The sequence below is a fragment of the Enhydra lutris genome, unplaced genomic scaffold (genome assembly GCF_002288905.1).
Source record: "Enhydra lutris kenyoni isolate GAN:26980312 unplaced genomic scaffold, ASM228890v2 scaffoldscaffold95, whole genome shotgun sequence".
NCBI lineage: Eukaryota > Metazoa > Chordata > Mammalia > Carnivora > Mustelidae > Enhydra > Enhydra lutris.
Genome location: NW_019154179.1, coordinates 476,000 through 501,291, shown reverse-complemented (window position 1 = coordinate 501,291; position 25,292 = coordinate 476,000). Strand labels below are relative to the sequence as shown.

Here is a 25,292-nt window from a genome sequence, read left to right as displayed (position 1 = left end):
AGCATTGTTCTGTGGGAACTGATGCCTGGGACAGGGGAAGGGGACTCCCTTCCAGAGTTCTGACCTGCCATAGCTCCGAAAGCTTCCACAGGCAATACAGACCTCTGGGAGTATCATCATGGAGACAATGGGGAAGGGACTGGTGGGGACAGACCAATGCTCTTCTGATTTGCCAAGAAAGAGCAGATAAGAGGAGGGAAGGCAAAATTTGAGACTGAGTTATTGAACAAATAGTTCATGAGTGCTTAGAACAGAAGATGATGAACTACAGGAGTTAGCATAAGATCTAGAAGGCCACATGCAGAAATTCACTGCGGGCATCATGCACCAAGACTTTTACAGGGCAGCTGGCAGAATGGATGTATAAGTGGTAAGTGTACGGTGGTTGTTTCATGGTTTGTAGGTTAAAAAACAGAACTCAAGGCTGTTGATTAATTACTTGCTAGAACCAGGACGGAGCAGTACTTAGGGCTGAGCCCAAAGAATCATGATGTTCTGGTGTAACAGATTTGAATTTCAGTCCAAGCTGGGAGTCTAGCTGGTTGACTGACAGCATCCATGGTCAAGAACAGCAAGCACAGGCTGAAATGAAGATCGAAAATTAATATGACAATTGTTAATAAGGACAGAGGTTTTAAAAATACTAAGCCTTGGCCTATGTAGAAGACTTAGTATATTAAATTGTCTGTAAACTCAGCAAACAGCCAGAGGTGATTTATGTAGCTTCCAAAATAACAACCACACTGGTAGATTGGGCTCAACAGGAGCAATGAGAATGTAGTGGGAAGGACTGCTGGGAGGGGGTCAGACAGCGTGCGGAGCAGAGGTCAAGACTGGGCTCTGGAGCCATACTTTCCTCTACTTTCACCCTGGCTTGCCACTTACTAGCTGTGGAAACATGGCCCAATGCTTAACACCTCTATGCATCGGTCTCCTCATCTATCACAAGGGAAGGAAGATAGCCAATAGCAATCTCATGGGGCCATTTTGAGGACTAAATGAGATAACATATATAGAGTGCTTGGAACAGTGTTTGGCACATTGGAACCACTCAGTGAAAGAAAGAAAAAGGCGAGGGGGTTGGGACAGTAAGACCACAATGAGAAGGTAGATCATAATGGTTTAAAAAATGAAATATGGTGTACGTGTGAGCGAACCCAACTTGATTGGTGCTGGTCCATTCTTTTCCGGCACAGCCATATAAGAGAAGCAGTAACAGTCCCACTGCATTCTTCACAGGCTGAACCTCAAACTGAGTGCTGTGTTCAGTCCAGGTGTCACATTTGGAGAAGGCTACTGTCAACAAAGACAACAAAGGACCAAACCCAAGGAGGCAAGGGTTCTCCCAACCTTGTGTTATGTACGGTGAATTTTCAAAACTTGTGACCTAGTGACCAGGAAAGGAAAGACCATGGTCTTCAAATATGTGGATTTGTTTCGAGCAGAACAAGGCAAATCCCATGCAACTCGGGAGGTAAAGGAGATGACCTGAAGGGTCTTACAGGGTGGCAGGTTCCAGCCCGGTCCAAGGAAAGCCCTTGCAAGATGAGTGTACCCAACAGGGAAACTGCTGCTTTCTAGAACAGGGAGAACTGGCCTGGAAATCTTCAGTAGAACCTGGGTGGCTGGCTTTCAGGGATATGGGAGGTTAGGTGAAATCACTTTAAAGGTCATTTCTGACCCTAATATTCTATGATTTTAGGAGATAAAATGGCCCAGAGTAATTTCAGCTGCAGCATTTTTTTTTTAAGATTTTATTTATTTTTTGACAGAGAGAGAGACCACAAATAGGCATAGTGGCAGGCAGAGGGAGAGGGAGAAGCAGGCTCTCCACTGAGCAGGGAGCCCAACGCGGGCCTCGATCCCAGGACCCTGGGATAATGACCCAAGCCAAAGGCAGCCACTTAATCAACTGAGCCACCCAGGTGCCCCTCAGCTGCAGCATTTAGATGTAAGCCAGCATTATTCCCTGCAATGGAGTCAGTAGGTTTGCCCTGCAGCCTTGGTCATGCCAAATGAGCATCAAGGGTGACTCTGATTAAAACCAACCAACCAACAAATACCTAAATGAACTAGAGGAAACTTAACTGAAGTTTACTCAACCACATATAACCGAAGGGAGATTGAACCTAAGAATATAGGATTAAAGCATTTCTTACTGCTTCCCTTATCCTGTTTCCAGTGTTGTAGTCTGGGGGGGAGGGTGAAGGAGAGGTGCATATGCGGTAAGCCAGAGCGCGCATCCTCATAAGCCAGGTTAAAAGGGCAAGGGGGATCATAACGAATCGCAAGCTGTCAGTCGGCCACACACTTTCAGAACACAGGAATACAAAGAACTTGGAGAAAAGGGAGCAAGAGAAAACCTTTTGGTACTTCCCTGAAAAAAACCCATGATTCCTCCTGGAAGGAGGCAAATGAGACAAACACCAGCTTCATCTTGTAACGGAGGCCAGAGGCACTTTTTGAACACCAACAGCATGTGTGGTGCTGTGTGCCCAGGCAGCGGAAGGGCTTGTCTCATGAATCCAAGAGGAGCAGATGGGTCTGTGGGAGCTGAGGAAGGACTTTTCCCTCCTGGGCGGAGGATGGCATGGTGCTGGGGACTGGAAGCCACAGGGGGTGGAGCCTTGCCTGACTTTGCAGTCCCACACCTACCAGGATAGAAAACAGGGTGAGTAGTTGGGAGAACAGCTCTCTACCCAGTCTCACGGGCAACAGTGTACGATTTAGGTCTTCTATTTAACAGGCTGTGCAGTAACAGTAAGACCATTCACCAGAGCATTGTTTGGAAAAGCTAAACATAGAAATCGCCAAGATGTCCAACGGTTAACAGGTAGTTACATAGTGAGTTGTGGAACATTCAGAAAAAACCTACATGTGTTGATAACAGAACAACACTGAGGATTGTATTATTAAGAGAAAAATGGAAGGTAGAGCATGTAGTGGAAACAAATTCACATACACACACACACACACTCACTCATGCATATATACTTGTGCTTGAGGGATGCTTTCTTGGAAGTGAATCATCTCTAGGTGCGTGGTTACACCACAGACACAGTGGAGATGTCTTCCAGGCCTCCAGTGCTAGAAATGGCGCCTTGGGTCCCACCCAGTGCCTTGAGGACACCAGCTGCCTCCTGCCATAATTTCACCTTTCATCTCTCCTTCAGGCATTGCTAACTGACCTTGCTAAAGCTGTGATGATGTTATGAGATGTTATAAAATATCCAATGATTTCCATAGATCCCTCTTTTTCTAAAAAATTAAGATATAATTCACATATCATAAAATTCGCCATTTTTTTAAAAAGTACAATTCACTGGTTTTAGTATACTCATAAGGTTGTGTAACCATCACCAGTACCCAACTGCAGAACATTTTCATCACCCCAGAAAAAAGATCCCACACCCCTGACATTCAATTCCATTCATTTTTTCCAACGTCTATTTAGATCCTTTTCCCATTTTTTCTCCCCTTGCCCAATTGAGTTATTTGTCTGTTTATTACTGAACTCTAAGAGTTTTTTATATATCCTGGATACAAGTCCCCTCAGATATATGATTTGCAAATATCTTCCCCCATTCTGTGGGCTGTCTTTTCACTTTCTTGATGGAACCCTTTGAAACAATGAAAGACATGAAAACAATGAAAGACATGAAAAACAATGAAAAAAATGAAAGTTTTTAATTTTGATGAAGGCCAATTTATTGATTTTTTTCCCCTTTTGGTCATTTGTACTTTAGTTTAAGAAACTGGTGCCTAATCCAAAGGCCATGAAGACTCATACCTATGATTTTTGTCTAATAGTTTTATAGTTTCCGCTCTTACATTTGGGTCTTTGATCCATGTTGAGTTGGTTTTTGTATGTGGCATGAAGCAGAAGGTCTAATTCCATTCTTCTGTATGTGGATATCCAGTTGTCCCATGGCCATTTGTTGAAAAGACTATTCTTTCATTCATTGAATGGTCTTGGCACTCGTCAAAAACAACTGACCATAAAAGAAAGAAGAGTTTGTTTCTAGGCTTTCAATTTTCTTCCATTGGCCTACATGTCTGTCCTTATGCCAGTATCACACTATGGTGATTACTGTAGCTCTGTGCTAAGTATTGGAATTGGGAAGGGTGAGTCCTCATCCTTTGTTATTCTTCAAGACTGTTTTAGCTATTCGTTCTGGATCCCTTGAATTTCCGTATGATCTTCAGGATCAGCTTGTCCATTTCTGCAAAAAAAATAGGCAGCTGAAATTCTGACACTGGCTCCATAGGTCAGTATAGGGAGTACTGCCATTTTATCAATCTTCAGTCTTCCAACTCATGAACTACAAGATGTTTTTCCATTTATTTGGTTCTTCTTTAATTTCTTTTAGCAATGTTTTGTAGTTTCCAGTATATGTGTTGCACTTCTGTGTTAAATTTATTCCTAAGTATTTAATTATTTTTTATGTTATTATAAATGAATTTGTTTTCCTGATTTCATTTTCAGATTATTTATAGCTGTCCAAACACAATGGACTTTTATTTATTGATCTTGTATCCTGTAACCTTACTGAACTTGTGATTAGTTCTAAGAGTTTTTTGCAGGGACGATTCTTAGGATTTCCTGTATATAACATAATGTTATCTACGAAAAGAGACAGTTTTACTTCTTCCTTTCCAACCTGGATGCCTTCTATTTCACTTTCTTGCCTAACTGCCTTGGCTAGAACCTCCAGTGCAATCTTGAGTGGAAGCATAATCCCTCTTTTCAATTCTTTCTCTCCTCAACTGCTGACATGGAAGAGGAAGAAGTCATTATAAAAGAGTACATTTTAACGTGTAGCAGAATATTCTTGTTTTGGGTCTTTGCAGCAGGTCCAGGCAAATACCTACATTATTTTTTGGTCAGCCATTCTGGTTCAGAACTATTGGCCAAAACACAAACAAAATGGCCATGTTAGGGGGAAGGATTCATTGAGGATGAGAGTTTTTCTCAATGGGAAACTAACATTCATTAGCCAAGAATGTAATGTATATCATGCTAGGACCGGCTAGGTGAATGAAATGTCCTCAGAGGACGGGCAAAATAAGAGTGAATTATTATAGATCAGCTTATGTATTCGAATTATTTTTTAAGGAAAATATTTCATAGGCAAGTGGGGTTATAATGAAATCAGTGCCACACAGGGCAATACAGAAGTTTGCATATATACTTACAAAATAATTTTCAGAAGGATTCACAAGAAAATGCTAGCAGGGATTATCTTAGGGCAAAGACTCCAATGGTGGGGATGAAATTTTACATCTTTCTAAACTTGTTTGGATTTTCCTATTATGTGCTTTTAACTAAGCAGTGATTATGAACTGTTTTATTTTTTATTTTTTTTTAGACTTAAAAAACCCTACCAAATATAATTGCAAAAATGAAACACTGTGTATAGTAAATATGTAATTAAAGGCCTATCAAGGAGAATTCCATCCCTCCCTTAGAAATACCTGAGTGATGAGTAACCAGGGAATGGTCTAGAAAAATGAACAGGGAGTGTTATTTGAGTTCAAATATTCAGGACATGTCTGTCATCCTTGCCGGGTAAAAGAAGTGAGAACTGAGGGAGTCCCTCCAACAGGAAACAGGAATTGAGTGGGCAGCTCAGGGGGATAGAGTTGGTCTTCGAAACAACAGGAAAGCGCAGATTCTGTTTCTGGCTAGCTGAGAGGCTTCAAGTTTTTCAGAAAATGCTGGCACAGCTACAGCCCTGTCCTGTCACGAAAGGGTAGAACATAGCTACATACTGTGTGAACTTTGGAAGTTCCACAAGCACAATGAGCATACTACATAACTAGCTTGCTAGTGAGTGTAGTTCTAAAAAAGAGAACTAGACAGAAACAATGAGGGTGAAGGGGATCCCGGGCCTGAGGTATGGAGAGTGGAGGTTAGGAAGTGCCAGATACACATGGAGAGACGTCAGGAACCATGCAGGCCAGTTTCAGTGGCTGGAACCCAGGTAAGAACTCTCGGAGCCATAGAGGAGGCAAGGAGTGTTTTCTTCTCAGGGTCATGGTCAGATTCTGTATAGAATGCTGGGGAAATTGTATGGAGTGGAGCCAGAGTGGACACCAGCAGGGCCCTAATGTAGAGATTAGACCAGAAGTACGTTCCAGGAAGGTATGAAGATTCCATTTGTCTCAGAAGCATTGCCAAGTTAATTCTTACCTCAAGCTATTAGTTTGAGCATCTTTGTTTAATGTTCAAACTTTTTGTTTGTTTGTTTTTGCTTTTAATCCCATCTTTTCATTTGTAACCAGGCACTCTTGCCTCCCTTACCCTCTCCCTTTTTAAACATCCTCTTACCTTCTTAAGAAAACTACCTTTTGGGGCAGTCTAGTGAATTGCAAGCTTGTCAAGAGGAAAGGTAGGTGTTTCCAGGCTCTGGTGGGTAAAGAGAGAGGAGCAGGGTGCCTGTGTGGTCGCCAGGGGAGGGTAGCAACAGCGAAAGAAGAAATAGAAACCAGAATAAACCGGAAGAGAGATCGGGGCTGGCTGCGGGGGCTGGGTCCTTGTGACCTCTTTCACTCAGCAAACATTGACCAGGTGTCGGAGGGTCTAGATGCCAGCCCCTAACACGTGTTGAGTATTTACTATAGGATGAACCACTGGAAATGGACAGTACTGACCCATTTTGGATCCACCAAAAAGGCAATTCTCTGTGATTCAACCCAATACATGTATTCTAACTGATTTGTGTGTATTCATCACATTATCCTCTACACTCACCTCTGAAGAAGACTGTTGTGTTATAATTCCCCTGTTATAGTGAGGACACCAAAGCTCATTGTGCTTGTGGAACTTCCAAAGGTCACACAGCAAGTTGAGGCGTCAAGATGGCACTCAAATCCAGGCACTCCGGCTTCCAAGCTTGGTCTCTAAACCCTAGACTACCCTCCTGGCTTGAGATCTGAAGACCTACAAGCTCTGGAGAGAGCCCAGGTCTGCATTCTCAGACGGTTTTTCTCTAAAATGAGGCAGGACAGATCAGGCTTTGGCCAAGAAGGAACTGGGACTGTTGCCTTTCACTCTGTTATAGTCACACATAACAAACTTCACAAAGCCCACAAATTCAACCACTTCCTTTCGTGGGTCAGTCCTTATCTGCCATCAGAGAACGCTTTACATCATATTATTAGAAGCCTTCTTTGAAGCTGTTTGACACTTCAACCAGTTTTGAATATCACCAAATGAGCCAATTGGGAAGAGCATCCCAAGCTCTTCTAAACCCAGGTGTGGCTTCCTGAAATGGCCACCCAATTCCATCTGGCTTGGAGACTCTGTATCTCTGATCATGCATGATCTCACAGGCTCGATAATCTTCCCAGAACTCCCATTTCATTATGTCATTCCTGGAACTGAAAATAGCTCCTCAATGCCTGGACGGTCACATGCAAAATCTTGAATCTGGCCTCTAGGGAACTCCATTACTTAGCCTGTCCTTCCCTCGCTCCTTCGGTCTCACGGGTTCCTGACGTTTATCCTCTCCAGGAAGCTCATTCTCACTAATGGCGCATTTCCACAAATAATCTATTGTATATGCCTGCCAAGCTTTGCTCCTTGAATTTTCTTCCTTCCAGCTCTTTCCCAGTCTCAATGTTAGCCCTTCTTACCATCCCAGCTCAAACCTCACACCTTCCCAGTTGCCCTTTCTAGCTATGCCTACCAATAGTAACCTCTCGGTCCTAAGAACTCTGAGGACACAGCCTAGGGTTTTTCTATCCACTGTCTTGTGACCAGTATTTCAACTCTATGTAAATAATATAGAAATCTCAGGGACAGAGGCTGTGTCATCTATGACATTCATTTCTTCAACATGTATCAAGTACCCATTCAGTGCCCAACCCTGTGGTAAACAAAGGCAAGGAAGACATAGTCCCTGGGTTCAAAAGGCTCATGACTCAGAAGAAAGATGCATTAGGTTAGATCATATGAAACTGCTGTTTCCGCAGGTTAAAAATGGTCAAATATTGGCAACATAACGTGATTCTTTCTAAATATAATTGTCTAATGACATAGTACGATCGGGGATGGAGGTATAACCGGAGCATTTAGGAAGTAGAGATGAGGGTCATATGCTTATCTTGTCAGGCGAGAGCCTGAGACTTCCGGAACACAGTGATATGTGTGCTGAATTGTGATGATTCGGAGTCATGTGACAAGGGGAGGCTATTCTAATAGAGACAACTTGAAGACAAGACAAGGAGGTAAGAAAGAACAGGTTAGACAGTAGATGTTATGGGCTGCATTACAGTTCTTCAACATTTTTACGTGAAAGTCCTAATGCTGAGTACCTTAGAAGATGACTCCATTTAGAGACAGGCCTTTAAAAGAGTGAGGTCAGTTAAAATGAGGCATTTCCTTGGTACCCTTTACAAGAAGAGGCGATGCAGATATACAAAGGGACACCAGGAATGTAGACACACCGAGAGGTTACTGCATGAGGACTCAGTGAGAGGGGGCAAGGAGAGAGGCTGTGGAAGAAGGCAAGCCTGTTGACCCCTCGATCTTGGACTTTTAACCTCCAGAAGTGTAACAAGTACATTTGTACATACTGGCCTGTGGTAGTTTGTTACAGAAGCCCTGGAAAACTGATACTGTAGGCAGCTAGGGGGTGAAAGCAAACGATGGCAAGAGAGATGATCCCGGGGTCTGGGGATCGAGCCCTGCTTCAGGCTCTCTGCTTGGTGGGGAGCCTGCTTCTCCCTTTGCTTCTCTCCCTGCTCAGGAAAGCCAGGTGACAGAGATTCCCAGAACAGAAGAGTCATGAATAGTACCAAACAAAGCAGAGGAGTTCCAGTAATATAAAGACTGGAATATGTTTACAGAACCTGGTGATCAAAAGGGCAAAATGACCTCAGGAAAAAAGTAGTTTCCCTAGACTCATGACCCTGGCCCCTGGTCCAAAGTGATGGGAACTTCCTTCTCCCTTCATATATGGATTCCTCCTTCCCTTCTTCCTCATGAGCAGAGGGTTTAAAGCTCACTTAAATATATATAAGTTCTAGATTTGCGTCAATGTGTGCACATTTCCACTGCCACCTCTGGAACTAGAAATGTGTCTCTAGTTATACTGAGACCTACAAGTTGTCTCTCGGGCTTCTGAGAAGTCAGAGAGCTGTGGATGTTGATGTGTTTATAGAATTGAAGGAAAAACATGGCTGATGGCCTCTGGTTTTCCCTGGGGGACGAGAGGCAAGTGAGGGAAGGAAGAGCGGGGAAGGGAGGATGGATACTAAAGGCCATGGGGAAGGGAGCTGCCTAGGGAAGAGGGAAAGGATTTGTTCCCAGCCTGCAGGGCCAGTGGAGCCCGAAGTGGGCATACTGGGACTCTTGGACCCCAGGATGGAGGAGCAGCAGGGCCTGAGCCTCTGGGCTAGAGGTGGGTGTGTGGCAGCGACAAAGGAGGGGAGCTTTCCCACGAGGCAGGTTTGGGTGGCTGCAAGTGGATGAGTTCCCATATGTGGGTGGGAAAATACTGCTGTGTTTTTCAAGTATCAGAAATAAAAATTTTGAGAAAAACTTCCGAGGTGAAAGCTTCATGTATACTAGAGGTATACACGTAGACTAATTTCAAAAGTCTTATTGTTTATTTTTAAAGATTTTATTTATTTGAGAGAGTGGGCAGGGGGTGCAGAGCATGAGCAGGGGGAGGAGCAGAGGAGAAGCAGGCTCCACACCGAGCAGGGAGCTCGAAGCAGTGCTAGATCCCCAGACCTTGGGTTCGTGACCTGAGCCAAGGCAGATGACTGAACCACCCAGGCGCCCCTAAAGTCTTACAGTTTTAAGTGGAACATACAGTGCTTAGGCATCATGCAAACTCACAGAGCCTGTGGCATGCACATCACATTTTGTCCGTGGAGACTTGCCTACTTGGGGCTTCCCTGGGAATCATAATATGACCAGGGAATGAGGCACTTATGAGGAAGGCAGGAGAAGCTCTCTGCGCTTCTCCATAGTTCTGTCATCTTATGAAAGCAGTAGCTAGGAGAAAGAGCCACACTGGATTTGGGGCCTGTCGGTGCCCCTCAACATGATGTATTTTCACATTTTTGTCAGCATGAGCCCGACTTTAACAATGAATCCAGAAAAGAGGGGAAGTGATAATAAATCACAAACAATAAAAAAACAACAGCAATTTCTTCTGACCCTGCCACCGTAGCTCTTCCAGACCACACGCCTGTCAGAGTAAAGCTAGCTAACACAGAGTAAAGCACTTTAGAGAGAGAACACAGGAATCCTACAGTGCCCCGGGGACCAGAGGCACGAGAGCCTTGCAGAAGGCCCTTCGCATCTTCCCGGGCAAGAGTCACCACTGCTGCAAGGTCAAGGGTGGGGTGGGGGTGGAAATAAGAGGAGAGCAGAGTGGTGGCAGCCAGGCAGAGTAGGATAGCAGCAAGATCAGCTTCGCCTGGCACACAGTTGTGCCCAGGGTCAGTGGACAAGTGAGGGAGAGTCGGAGGAGAGCCACTAGGGTCGGGTCTACAGGAAAAGCATCTTTAATAATTAACAAATGAGAAAAGGCGTGGAGTCAGTAATGTGACCCCCTAAACTTCTGAGCAAATCGCCAGGCCTCAAGAGCCTGCAGCCACGTTAAAGGCTTTCCAGCCAAGAAAGGCTGAGAAGGAAAACACAGGCACTGTTATAACCAAATGAATCTCACAACCAAGTCAATCCAGGACACATCTGATGAGAGCCATGTTCAACACTGGATATATGGAAGACACGACTGGGAAACAGTTCTTGTAAATGACTAAAATTAGCAAGCCAGAGCCAAGTGCAATTTTAGTTTTTCCTCTTCTCACTTTGTTAATACTCCAATATCTGTAATCAACACAATGTCAGGTTTTCTTTTTTCCCTGATAGCTAGCAAAATAATCAGACACATGCACTCATGTGTCAAAAGACAAAGATACTTGGTCCAAGGATACTTTTCATTAACCTTGGCTTTCACATCCTTCCACCATTCAAGATACCTGCAGTGGGTTTTTGTTTTTGTTTTTAACGGAGTTCCTTAAAGGCAGAGAGAAAGTGTGTAGGGAAAAGAAGGTCGTTTCCATCCCTGGATTCCAATTTCTGTTCTGTTCTAGATCGGCTGCATGATGCTGGACCCCTTAATCCCTCTTTCTGAGCTATGAGTCATCTAAGTGAAGATGCTGACTAGCCAGCAGGAGGGATGGGGAAGGACTGGCAGCAGAGCAGAAGGAAATCCAGGAGAGTGTGACACAGAAGCCCAAAGAAGAAAGTGTTTTTAGAAGGAGGGAGTGGTCGACCATGTTGAAAGCTGCTACAAAGATGAGTAAGAGAAGTTTCTATTTTCTCTGTCAACACCAAGGAATGAGGAGCATATCAAGACAGAAACCAAGACTTGTAAATTGTTCTTGGTCCATCATTTCAAGGCCATGGGCTATCTTAAGAGGGGGGGGGGAAATAGCATCTTTTACTGTCTTGTTATAAGTGACTTCTTTCCCAAGGTCTTATTTGCATATTACGCCAAAATAAAATCTGAGGGTAAATTTTTATAACTCTCATTTTTTTTTCTCTCACTTTCATTAATTTCTAGGCTCTCTATGCCCATTTAAGGGAGAATTCTAAAGGATGGGAGTAAACTAAACCTTGACTATATAATTCGGTGCAGGTTCAGAAGCATATCCTCTTCATTGTAAGCGCAGCCGATAACAAGAGTTTCCATACCTATGTGCGACAAATCTTCCAAATGCAGTCATTTCATGGTTAGCCTAAATTTAGGCAAACACAATTTCTGAATACTAAGAAAAAGAAAAACAAATGCCATAATAAGCTTTCCAGCACAAGGGTCTAAAAATAGCATATTCTTCTCCCAGCTCTACACACACAGGAAAAGCTCCTGGCCATCAGAGGCCGGCCGGGTTGATCACAGCTCCACCCAGTCCACAGAGAAGGCTCTCCGCATGTGCGCGCTGACTTCCCCGTGTGCGGCTGGCCTGCTTATAACCCGAGAGCACATTTCATCAACTAACGTTCACGGCGACACCCCACCCTCTTGCCACACCGATTTCCCGAGCTCCCCAAACTTAACGTCTAACAAAACTGGGACTTTCACTTTTCCTTCCGATGTCTTGGTGGTCTCACCAAATGGCCTCACCATCTATGCAGCGGCTCAAGTCAAAAGCCTAGAATTAGGGGCGCCTGGGTGGCTCAGTGGGTTAAGCCGCTGCCTTCGGCTCAGGTCATGATCCCAGGTCCTGGGTTCGAGCCCCACATCGGGGCTTTCTGCTCAGCGGGGAGCCTGCTTCCTCCTCTCTCTCTGCCTGCCTCTCTGCTTACTTGTGATTTCTCTCTGTCAGGTAAATAAATAAAATCTTTAAAAAAAAAAAAAAAAGCCTAGAATTATTCCGGATGCTCTCATCTCCCTCTTCGCCACACTCGATGACCAAAGACCCACCAGAGTGGCCACGCCCCACGCAGCCATGCTGCACAAAAGCACCAGCCAGCGTCCCTGGAGTCAGGCTGGGCTCCGTGCATTGTCCTCAGACTTCAGTCTCAGTGGGCAGTCCCTGTGAACGGGGGTGGGGGGTGCTTATTTAAAAATAAACAACTGGGACGCTGGGTGGCTCAGTCAGTTAAGCGTCTCCCTTTGGCTCGAGTCGTGATCCCAGGGTCCTGGGATTGAGTCCCACATAGGGCTCCTTGCTCAGCGGGGAGCCTGCTTCTCTCTCTGCCTCTGCCTGCCACTCTGCCTGCTTGTGCTCTTTCTCTCTGACAAGTAACTAAAATAAAATCTTTACAAAAACTAACTAAATAAATAAATAAAAATAAAAACAAACAACTGAACCGGTTCAGGCTGGCTTCTGCCCCAAAGATAGACAGGCCTTGACATCTTCACTGGGGGGGCCACTGCTAGATGGCTGTCTCCCCACCTGTCTGAGGGCAGATTCCACACCCCTGCCTGTTGTGGAGAGGGGGCAGGACCAAAGCTTCTATTGTCACAACAATCGCAGTATTCCTGGGGCCTAGGTTTGGGCTGGCAGATAAGTAACTATTTAGAGAAATGAAGAAAACAAGCAAAGCAGAGGGGCAGAACTGGAAAAAACGGCAAGAAGCAACTCTACAAGTAAGTGCAGCAAGACACACGTGGACACCACACACAGGAGCCAGGAGTAGAAGCTTCCCGGAGCACAGGAGTGGCCTCCTGCTGGGAGAACCCGAAACAAAAGGGCTCACTGACACTGACATCTGTTACTACTAAACACTTTGGAATCAGTGTTTTCCTAAAGGGCTATTGTAGCTGTTGCTGTTGTTTCTTTTGGCTTTAAAGGGTTATTGTCTGTCAGGCTACCAAACCCCCGCCTTGTCCAAGTCCTCAGTCACCACACCAAGTGACTATTAGAACTTCAAACAAGTCCTGGTCCTGGAAATGGCCTTGTGTCCGTTTTTCCTCAGCAGAGACACCAGGAAACGTCAGAAGGCAAATCCAAAAGCCCGCCCTGAAGGACTTCAAACATGGCAATCACGTCCCTGGGAGGATGGGTGACCTAACACAACGTGATTTAAGAAGGAAACATAGCAGATTTAATAGATGGCCCGGATGCCCGTCTTGAAGGAAAAGAGGTGGGGGACAGAGGGGGAGAAGGGGAAGAGAGCCCATGGCGCTTTACCTCAGCACCTGCATCTCCTGGGGGGAGTTCCGCACTTCGTCCTGGAGGCGAAGCCAGCGCAGACATGCCTTCAGCTCCTGCTGCTCCTGTGCCTCGTGGGGGGCCAGCTGCTAGGGGGCCACAGACACACAAACACATGCGCACAGAACACAGTCACTGTTGTCCTCGTGCAGGGTCGCAGCCGCCCAACAGAGCAGCTTGCTCAGTTTCAGGGTGACAACACCGGCGGCCTCCCCACTGTGCCTGGAACCCCATCAGAAAAGTCTGAGGGGGCAAGGGGTCTGGGAGGTCCTCACACGAAGACTCAGCCCCTCGCTCTTCTGCCGGTGATGGCACTGGGCCGGGTTGTCTGCCTCACACACCCGGGGGGCCCAGAAAAGGCAGGCTTCCCTAGAGGGTCGTTTCCACTGAGTCCCTCCAGCCCTTTCCTGCTCTGTCTTGCTGCACAGGGTGGGGACTGGCTCCTCCATTTACCTCCTACTTTTCCCAGCCCTCAGTTTGGTTAAGGGCTGTTTACAGTGGAGCCTGCTAATGCGGCCCAGATGATTCTGTTTGCATATAACCCAAGTGTACAGCCTGGATTCACTCTGGGGGAGGGGGACGCCATCACACCCTGGCCTGCTGGCGAGAATGGGCCACGGCAGCCGGGCTCATGAGGCCCCACGGCTCAAGTCTCCGTAAGGGAGGACAGCAGAACAGCCACCTGGGAGGGACATGTCAGTCTCAACAAGCATTTCTGGAAATGAAAGATCCTTAAGAGTTGATTCAACAGGTTTTTACTGAGTCTCTGCCAGACCCTGGGTCCATTATGGACAGAGCCTGTCAGAACACGGGCCATCAGAGTGCAGCGGTGGTAGAGGTTAAGGAAGAGATGCTCTCTGGCCAGCCAGGTGAGTCAGGAGGCTTCCCTGAGGAGGTGGTGGGGCCTGTACCGGTCCCCCCAAGGGAAGCAGGAGTCAGCCCGGGGAGGAGGAATTTCAGGAAGAAGGAAAGCATGTGCAAGGTTCAAGGGGCCTGGAAAGAGCGTGATGTGTTTAGAGGATGGTGAGGGATGTAGTCAGGCAGGGAGCAAGCTATTATCTCGGGAGAGATAGGTGCCAAGTAGCCAGCAGCGGCCAGATGAGCCACAGGTTCTGTGTTCCCTGTTGCTAGGGAACGAATCATGAGTGGAAAATTCGTATGTTGAAGCCCTAACCCCGAATGTGACTGTATTTGGAGATGGGACCTTTAAGGGGGTAATTAAGATTGATGAGGTTATTATTGTGGGCCCTCGTCCAATAGGACAGGTGGCCTTACAAGAAAAGGAAAAGACACCAGAGCTCTCTATATGTGCACAGAGGAATGGCCATGGGAGAACAAAGAGAGGAGGTGACCACCACCAAGCCAAGGGAAGAAGGTGTCACGGGAATCCAAGCCTGTCAGCACCTTGATCTTGGACTTCCGGCCTTCAGAACTAGGGGAAAACAAGTGTTGTTTAAGCCTGCCCGGTCTGTGGTATTATGTTACGGCAGCCTGAGCTAAGACACCTGTGAAGGAGGTCAGACCTTACCCAGGTTGATGACAAGTTATGTGATGTAATCTTGCAATGAACTCAATTCCCTTCTCCCTATGGAACGACACTCTCTATCCTCGTTCAGCGGTTTCCCACTCCCTCACTTTGCCGTGCTCGCTACCATTCAGTGCTACGGAGCACAGTCTGTCTGGGCTGCCCAGTGTCGGATGTGCGTCACTCCCTCTTCCCTGGTGGTATTCGCCACTGACCAGGAGAGTCCCATGAGCCAGCCCACACTCTCCTGCCCCGAAGAGCCCTTCTGTCCAGCTTGGAAGGTCTGCTGCAGACACTCATCAGGAACCAACAGCATCTCAGTTTCACCCTTCAAGGAAGGGGCTAGAGTGATTGACGTGCTCTGGAAAGGCTTCCAAACTTTGTGCTGGAATCCAGAATGGCCACTTGACTTCAGACCAAAGTGCTTTCACATCTTGAAGAGATACTGCCTATACCCTAAAGGATAGTGAGGTGGCTTGTCCCCTATGCCAGGTTAAGGGAAAAGGAGCAGCAGAGAGACCTCAATTCCTACTTTACCTTTGAGGCCCATGTCAGAAGTCACCTTCTCCCAGAAGACTTTCTGGATCTGCTCAGGCCTGAGCTCTCCCACCTTTGAACTCATACAATATTTGGTATTTACCTCTCTCTCCCAACTTATTTTCTTCTTCCTTCTGCTGTGTGCTTTTCTTATCTTCACAGTTAAACTCTGACCTCTTTCAGAGCAGGGCTGGGTCTCACTCATCCTTTTATCCCTACAGGTCTGGCACGAAACCAGACACATCGAAGGTATGCAGCTGTGGGATGAAGCCAAACCAGCTTCATGCCTCTATTAGTGAAGATGGCCATATTCAGGGCAGTAAGAAGAAGGACCTAAGCAATGAGACTCAGGACTGACCCTCTGGAAATGTGGGCAGGGGCCAAGGCAACAAGGAGTGCTTTTTGGGGAGACGGCAGGTAAAGGACAGAGAGATCATCGTTAGATGCCTGAAAAATACTCACGATTACCAAGAACAGCACAAATCTGATTGTCTCAGGACAGAAGCATCCCAGAGAAGGGATGACGATAGGGGCTTGCTTATATTGGCCTATTTAACCCTTGCTCAATGCCTATTGTGCATCAGTCAGGTGGTGGAAAATGCGAAGAGAAGGAGGAGAAAAAGAGAACCGGCATTTCCTGCACAAGCTCCATGTGTCATTCATAATTATCCCATTCGCTGTGCCAGTTTGCACATTCTTACAAGTATTTTTCCAAATGAGGAAACCAAGGGCCAGGGAGGCTATGTAACCCACCCAAACCTGCAGAGCTGGTCCACAGCAGGCCTGGGCTTCCCAGCCCGGTTCAACACCAAACCCCACCACTTTGCCTAAATCTGCCACATGGCCTCTCTTCACTGTGTGGCAGGGGACACAGGTGCACATGCTGCCGGCCAAGGTGCAGAGGGGGGTGAGAGGGTGAGTAAAACTGCAGCTCCACTCTGGAAGAGGTCACAGTCTATGTGAGGACAGGAGGGAGAAGGAAGAAGCGAGCCAAAAGAGGTAAGTACTAGATACCGTGGGAGTTCAAAGCTTCTAGAAGAGTAAGTATTGCGAGTGGAATGATCGGCCTGGGCTACCCAGAGAAGGTGACCTTGAGCTGGTTCGTGAGAAATAAACAGGATTTCAACAGGCAGGAGGAGCTTGAACAGAAGCATACAGGTATGCACAAACTTGAGGATTTCAGAGAATGTTAACGAATCCAGCATGGAAACGGTGGGGATGGCAGGGAAAAGACTGATCAAATATTAGGAACGGAAAAATAAGCAGGTGGCGGTTTAGCTGCCATATCCTCATTAGAACTGGCAGTCAGTTCTTTAAAAGTAGAGGTTGTTTGTTTAGCTGGCATAGGATTTTTTAAATTACTAAATTTCATGTAAAAATCCAGATTTAGAACTTCCTTTTAAACAACCAGGAGTCCAGGCTCCACCGCGCCCTCCCGCCAGCCCCACCACCCTTGGTCCGAGCTCGGAGGAGACTGTCAGCTTGTCTCAGCCCTAGGTACACCTTAACCTATTACACCAGCCACTTTATTCTTCATTACATGCCGGAAGACATCTGAGATTATGCCTCCTGATGTAAATTTTCATCTTAAAAAAAACAAAACAAAAAACCAACAAACTAGACACAAGTTGGTGGTGTCACCACAACCATAACCAGTGGTCATGCCAGGGGATGACCTTCTATTCTAGTCTTTGTTCAAATGTCCACCATCAGAGGGGCCTTCTCCTGGTGCCTTCTAAAACTGAGATCACCCCCGACTCTCTGTCCAGCCTCACTGACCTTTACAGCGCTCATCACTAATGTGGTAGGGATGTGTTTGTCTGCTTTGCTGACCTCTCACCCATCCCTACAGGGAGAAATCCCCCACCACGGCTCCCCCCCCCCCCCCCCCCCCCCCGTGGCTCAGCATCCAGCATAGTCCTAGTGCACAAGTAGCCCTCTCCTAATCTGTGGAATGTGAACAGATGCCTGTGAACAGACTCTGACTCCGGGTCGGGAAATGCTTAGGGTCACTGTAAACCCACCTGCTGTGCTGCGGCCCAGAACACGTCTTCCAAGTGAGTGGCGAACCCTTCACTCAGCCACTCCTCCGTCCAGTCCCGGGCCCCGATGGCCAGGCCGAACCAGGCGTGAGCGATTTCATGGCACAGCCGGGTCCCACACAGATGGCTCGTTCCTGTCAAGACGCTCTGAGAGAGGAAGATGATGTGTGGGCTGTGGATAATGGGGGAGAAAACACACGGGAGTCTTGTTAGAGCCTGCCCTCGCGGCTGTCCCATGGGGCGGCTTTCTCAGCCCCGCGAGCCTGTTATTATCATGTGCATGCTAGATCATGACCGATCGGCTCACAGCTTAGATGCTTTCAGAAATAAATAAAGTGGCAGTTTACGTTTCTGGCAGCGGTTCAGGGGGCTGTTTGTGCCAAGCAGTCGTCTCCGTCATCCAACGGCTATTACCCGTAATCAGTAACCCGCACCCAAGTTTTATACCCAAGAAATGACAAGGCGATGGAAGCATTTACCCTGAAATCTGGACTGTAAAAGAAGAGCAGGTGTGAGAATGTGAAGCCCATACTGTCAAGAGAGTGATCAAAGAAGCCCCTTCAGCCAAAAATCCGGGCAGCTTACAAGCAAATGGAGAAGTCGTGCAGAAGGACAGGAAAGGCCCAGAAGAATGGGACCAAAATTTTCCATGGCAGACTGGGGCTGGCTACGGAGTAAACATGCTAACAGGTGTCGTGGATGGGCGAGGTGTCCCAGAGACTCGGAGAAAGTCCGAGTCTCCGTAAGGCAAAGCTTTCAAAGGTCTCATCTCTCTGTAGATGCTTATACATTCATATGACATAAGAAAATTTGGGCAGGGGGTAGGGGGAAGGTAACCCACCCAGGTGTGCAAACGGCCCCAGGGCTGGTACCAGCTGGAGAGATTTATCTAATCTCATTTTCCATACCTTGTTTTAAAGCCCCAAATACCACGATTAGAACTGCATAAAAGTGGGAGAAAGGGAGGCTGAAAACAAGAGGCGGACAGAAAACCTTCCGTGCGTCCCCCTTCCACATTGCTCATTGATCTGGGACTTGTTTACAGTTTGACTAAATGAAGAATTTGCTCTTAAAAAAAAAACAAAAACAAACAAACAAAAAACCTCTCCTCTATCAATTGAACTCAAACAGTTGTGAAACCTCCCGAATTAAGAAACCACGCACCCTGGTTCCTTCCTTCAGAAGCCATTTGTTTGCTCTCACCTTGGCTCGGCACAAGCCAGGACCTCGCACGGATCTGTCATCCGCCCCCACGGCCACCAGTAGAGAATGCCCCACCTGTACTTCCCTTGCACAACATCGCCCATTCAGCTCCAAGAGCTCCCCTGAAATCACAGGAGCCACGTGTGCCAAAAGAGACAGCTTTCATGTGAAATAATAACAGGGCAGGCACGCAAATGAAAAGCGCCTGCCAGGCCCTCAGCAGTCCACCAGAAACCCCAGGAATTAAAAGTGCACTCTGGGCATTTAGGACACGGGGGAGAGGGGAGGAGTACAGTAGTTCAGCGCACTCACTCAGAAAAAGGGGAGGCAGGAAAGAGGGGAGGACGGGAGGGAGCACTGGTGGAAGGAAGGACAGATGAAAGAAGGCAGGTGGGGAGGAAGGACCAGAGAGATAAAGGAGCTAACTCCTTCTTACTGAGAAAGTCGCCCCACGGAAAAGACAGACTGCGAAACCTGGCATTTGCAAGTCAATGACCCCTCGCTCTGGCCTGTGCAGCGCTACAAAGAAAAGCCACAGAAATGTACCAAGTAAATAACATTCCAGACATACTGCTGGCAGCACTTCACCCTTTTTGGCTAAAACAAAACAGAAGTAACTGCAGGCCTTGTAAACAGGCTCCGAGACGAGCCTGCCTGCGGCCGAAGGGTCTCCAGGCCAGAGACACAGACGGTGTGCACCCAGTGACAGGGACTGGAGGGCTGACCCGTCCGCTCAACCCAGGGAGGTTACACAGGTTACACAAGCTGCTGGCTGAAATCACAGCCAGACTGATCACCAAGAGAAAGCCTCCCGTGTCCGCAGTGACTGCTCGCTGTTCTGTCCCAGAGTGGAAACCTAGCCAAGGCCCATTTATGCAAATATCAAAGTCTAGAGAGCCTGAAGGAATGCACGAAAGCAGCTGCGTGGTGGTGGTGGTGGGGGGGTGGCTGTGCATTTTCCTGCCCTTTAATCTTTTGTTGTCTCCATCAGACCTCCTTTCCCACCTGCCTGGACGCCACCAGGTCCCGGGCCCCAGTGTGTCTTGGCTGGGCTCAGGATGGACCCGCACGGCTGGAATCCCATACTCTCACTTCCCATTCCCAGTCCCTTCTTTCTAGCAGGGAATAACTGTACTTCCTACTGTCTTCTAAGAAAGATCAAAGCTGAAATGTCCTCCTGGGTCGGAAGGAAGGGTGTTTCACTTGATATAAGGGACCCTATTATCAGTGGAAAACACGGCCTTCTCCCTGAAAAGCAATTTTCCAGTTGAGAACCAGACCCTAAATCCTCCTTCAGTGGAGTCCGCCCTCTGAGGCTGGGTTTTACCTGTGGGCTACTCTGGGGTCGTATTTCCCTATGAAGGAAATGGCTTCCTTCTTAAAACTAAATTAAAAACATGGAGTCAGGTTTTGATAATCTTTCTCGAGGGCTATTAACAAAATTCTGACATAAAAGAACCAATAGAATTTATTTTCAAGGAGAATTTCCTCCTCTCCCTTCGACCCTAAAAGTCAGAATTTCTCCTGTCAAGTAGGATTTTTTACACTGCCTTTTTTCAACAGTGAGTGGGGAAAAGGATAATGCTCTTAAGCTCATTTCAAGGAGTAATATTAAATATTCCTTTACGAACAGATAATCTACTTCCTGCCCACCTTCAAGATAGAATGGATGTTTAGAATTTTCTACTTCTACCTTAACCTTGATTTATAAGTTTCACCCCTGGGTTTCTCACACATTCCCGAGTTCTCAGAGCCTTATTCATGGTCCTAATCAGCCAGCAGGTCATCCGTCTTCACTCTGACAAGACCCATTGGAAAACAGGTTTTCTTGTTTTCCCCTGAAAGGGCCTGTGACGGCTGCCTCTACAAATGTCAAATTGTCGATTCATCATTGCAGAGGATAGAAGATAATCACTTCAATGATATCTTCATCCTAAAAACAGGTTTCTTTTTTTAAATTCACAGAATTTATCACTTTTCCCAAATAAGAGATGGACTTTCAACTCTCAGAAAGCACCAGCTCCCGGAGTTCGTATTCTCTATCATAAATTCCCTTTTGCTACAAGTGGTCGAGGAGGACAGCGGGACAGAGCAGGACACGTGTTCTCATTCTTTCCCAGGAGACCACCAACAGGGCTGCTCCTTCCAGAGGAGTACACGTGGTGTTGGATGTCTGCTGCCTCGCCCCTCGAGATTAAAAAATATCATTTCTGGCCTGAAACAGCTTCTCAAGACTGTTCCTAAAGCTACCTCCCCACCCAGATTAGAAGGCTGTGTCTGTTAATTTAAAACATGCTTCTAGCAGAGGAGGAAGGAGTGCCTTCATTACTCTCAAGAGCCGCTCCAATCCTTTGGGAGGAATTCAATTTGGAGCGGAAATGGAGAATTTCATCAGATCTTAAGCAGGGGCTGTTCTGTGATTTATTTCAGCTTTGTCCAGGGAGAGGCGACCAGCGCGCCCATCCTGCTGCCCAGGGAGAGATCCAGCACTTACAGACTCCAGCTCCGTGTTGCTGCCTCAGCCCGGTGCTACCAGGAGGACAGGAAAGGGCTTTTGGCTGAGGACAAAGAGAGCCCCAGGCCACCCCTCCCATGATACTGGAGCTGATCCCGATTTCCCTGGGGGGTGCAGATTCACTTTTTGTACAGATCTCTGGGAAGTGCATCCAGGACTTTTACGCTCCTCAAGCTTGAACTTTTTAGTGATTCAAACTTTTTCACAATCTCAACAATACACGGACTCCCATACCCCATGATGGAGAGGAAGGATGAACCAGGAAACAAGGGGAACAGGGGCTCCTTTCCGCTCCCCCAGAGTCAAACTGGAGAGCTTAAAGCGTCTCCTGATCCTGTGAAAGCAACTTTTGCTTGCATGACTTAATTACTTGTTAATCTAATTTGGAAAATTCAAAGTAGGACTTATGGTAGCCTGGGGTAATCGGCAAGGAAGGACAAGTCTTAGTTAGGCACCACTCCCTAAGATTCAGAATGGGTTTTCTCTTCTCAAGCTGTGCTGTGATACTGCCAAGCACTTCAACCAATGTGTTTACAAACCAAAATGCTCAACTTGGGGCCCCTCTTCTCTGCAGTGAATTCCTGTAGTCTCCCACTCCTACATGCAGCCTAATGTAGGGGATACATCTGTGGTCCCAAAGGCAAAGGGGTGCCCCAGATGACCTCGAGAGGCCCCTGCTCCCACTTGGCTCTGAGACCGCTCAGTAGGAACTAGTTTCGTTCCATTTGCCCCATCTGGCATCCCACTGTGGCTGCACAGGGTTGTCTTCAAACTGGAGCTAGTAAGATGAGGGAATGTTCTTTTGGGGACAGGGACTTTCAGGAGTTTGAGGTAGAAACCAGCTCTAAAAACTCGGAAGAAAACTCACTATATCTAATCAACAGTGAGATCTAGGTTTGAAAGAAAAGGGTAGCATTAAGTATAAGTTTTCCTTTAAAAATTCTGAATGGCAAATAGGCAGTAAAACATCGACTCATTTACCTAAATGGATTTTGGCTGAAACTGCCAACATAAACCGAGCAGAGAGTGACTAAGAGAACGCCCAGGGCCGCATTCCAGAGATTTCTACCAAAAATGCACTTTCCTTCTAAAGACTCCTATCACTTGAGCATTTGCTGGTCTGTAACACACATCATCCCATTTGACCTACCTCATGACCTCAGGAGACAGATTTTATTATCATCATTTTACAGATTATAAAAGTGAGGTAGAGAAAGGTAAAGTGACTAGCTCAAGGTCACATAGCTGGCAAGTAATGGAGATTTTCTACTCATAAGGTCTTGACCCTGAAGCCTTACTCTGATCCACTGGCCCAGGGTCATTGTGTTTAGACCTGTAACTTCTGGGCTCCCATCCTTCTGTGCCAGCTCAAGCCCAGTGATGCAATGAGGCCCTTGTTGGAACTACATCTTCACGGTCCACCCAAGGGAAGCCACCAGCCATGCCCTGGGACCTCTGTTCCCTAGATCTACATCAGAGCCAGACTGGCCCAAGGTTACCAGACCTTTTGATCATAGAGCTTCAGCCTCTTCCTTGTGGGAAGGAGAGTGATGATGGAAGGGATAGGGGACAAAGCAAGCAAAACCTCACTACTCTACTTCTGATGTCCTCAAAGGACCTAAATTCCTGAAGTAACACCTCATTCTCCCAAACTCTGTCCTAGGCCAGGAGTTCTTCATGGAACACCTCAAGGGGATGTTTAGATAGACAAGCAGGTGCAAAGGTGCTGAGGCTATTCCCCAGGGGTCTAAGAAGAGCAACAAACCAGACTTTCCCTGGCCTCTATCTCCCACCCATTTTTACTAAAGCTGAACGTTTCTTTTTCCTAAAAAGACATTATTTTTTAGAGCAGTGTTAGGTTTACAGCAAAACTAGCAGAGGATACAGAGAGTTCCTATACACTCCCTCTACCCACACATTTCTAACCTCCCCTACTATCAACATGCCCCACCAAAATGGCACATTTGTTACTGCAACTAATGAACTTACACTGATGCATCATTATCACAGTCTATAGTTTACATTGAGGATCACTGTTGGTGTGCTATATTCTATCGGTTTGGACAAATGTATGAATGTGAACACCATTACAGTATCACACAGCACAGGGAGTAGTTTCACTGCCCTGAACAATCCTCTGATTTTTTTTTTTTTTCCAAGAAGAGATGGTTTAAAGCAGATCACAAACTCAAAGGTTGACAGGAGTCAAGAATATAATAAAATGAGGGATGTGAGGGATGTGGGAGATGGGGGAAGTGGATAAAAAGATGAGGGAAGTAGACAAGGAGATGAGGAAATAGAAGAAGGAAAAGGGGAGCGGGAAATAAACAAGGAGAGGGAACAGGAATCATGGAGATGAGGGAAACAGACAAGGAGAGGAAGAAAAATACAAGAAGAGGGGGAAACACAAGGAGAGGGGGAAATAGACAAGGAGAGGGAAAAGGAGTCAAGGAGATGGGGGAAGTAGATAAGGAGAGGGGAAGGAGACAAGGAGATGGTAGGGAAGGAGACAAGGAGATGGTAGGGAAGGAGACAAGGAGAAGAGGAAAGGGACATGGAAATGGGGAAGGAGACATGGAAAGGTGGGAAACATAAAACGAGGAAAGCAGATAACAAAAGGAAGGAGGAAGTAGACAACAAGTTGGGAGGTGAATAACAAGATGAAGGAAGTAGATTAGGGAGTGATAAGGATATAGGGCAACAGGTAACTATAATAAGGAAGTAGAAAACAATAGAGGGAAATACGCAGCAATTTTTACAAACACCATGTCAAAACAAACCAACCTATGGACAGGGGCTACAATTTTCTCATCTCTGGTTTAAAGCAGTTATCGTAGGGAAGAAGCTTATGCTTTCATTGCACACGGAGGTGGTAATGACTAAGATCTGCATCCTACCAGGGTTCAGGATGGATGCTCATGGAAAATGGGGAAATGCTCAAAAGCTGAGCACAGATGACAGCTAGGAGAGAGGGGGCTCCTAGTGAGGCACAAGGAGGGAAGAAGGGGTGGCACTCAGTGACACCAAAACATTTTTGCCTGCTTCAAACCATAATTTGGTTTAGCATTGACCTTAGGCCTATTGCTAATGGGGAAAATAATAGCACGGCAGCGACAAAACACTTCTGACTCAAGAAAACAGAAGCCATCTTTGGCAGAGTGCTTCGCTATCAAAAAGCAGAGCAGGGGCACCTGGGTGGCTCAGTGGGTTGGGCCGCTGCCTTCCACTCAGGTCGTGATCTCAGAGTCCTGGGATGGAGCCCCGCGTCGGGCTCTCTGCTCAGCGGGGAGCCTGCTTCCTCCTCTCTCTCTGCCTGCCTCTCTGCCTGCTTGTGATCTCTCTGTCAAATAAATAAATAAAAATCTTTAAAAAAAAAAAAAAAAGCAGAGCAGTGGACACTGCCCTTCCACCCCGCCGGGCAAATCGCGCATTCCGAACGCTATCTAGACCTCAGCCCTGCATGCTAAATACGGGCAGCACTAGCACCCCATTATTAAGAATCAGCTACCTCTAGCTCGGGCCACCCGGCCTGAGGATGGTGGTAGTCATAGGTATCTAGTGGTTCAGCTCTTCTAAAAAGCGAAATAAAGCTACAAGTGGATGTCTCAGGTTTTAAAGCTAAGGAATCAGAGGCTAGTATTCGAATGATTCAACTGTATTTGGACTTCTTTCCTTCTGAGTCATAGCATGCACCAAAGCGGTCTCTGCTTTCTCACAGAGGAGAACACAGAGACAACTTTTTTTGAAGTTACCAAACACGGGGTGTTGGACACCACGGACCCACCCA

General features: G+C 46.7%; 1 protein-coding gene across 4 annotated transcripts in view; it reads right to left on the bottom strand.

Annotated features, from left to right (window-relative positions):
* Positions 1–25,292, bottom strand: part of LOC111139084 (chromosome unknown C9orf3 homolog) — a 353,105-nt gene that overhangs the window by 137,061 nt on the left and 190,752 nt on the right. For 3 of the 4 annotated variants that reach the window (XM_022491219.1, XM_022491218.1, XM_022491220.1), the window contains exons 6-7: positions 17,770–17,959; positions 13,663–13,769 (exon numbers count right to left, since the gene is read on the bottom strand). In XM_022491219.1, the coding sequence (XP_022346927.1) occupies positions 13,663–13,769; positions 17,770–17,959 (297 nt within the window). Of the gene's footprint in view, positions 1–3,991; positions 4,224–13,662; positions 13,770–17,769; positions 17,960–25,292 lie in introns of those variants that run through there. The other variant, XM_022491221.1, reaches the window with a different exon arrangement.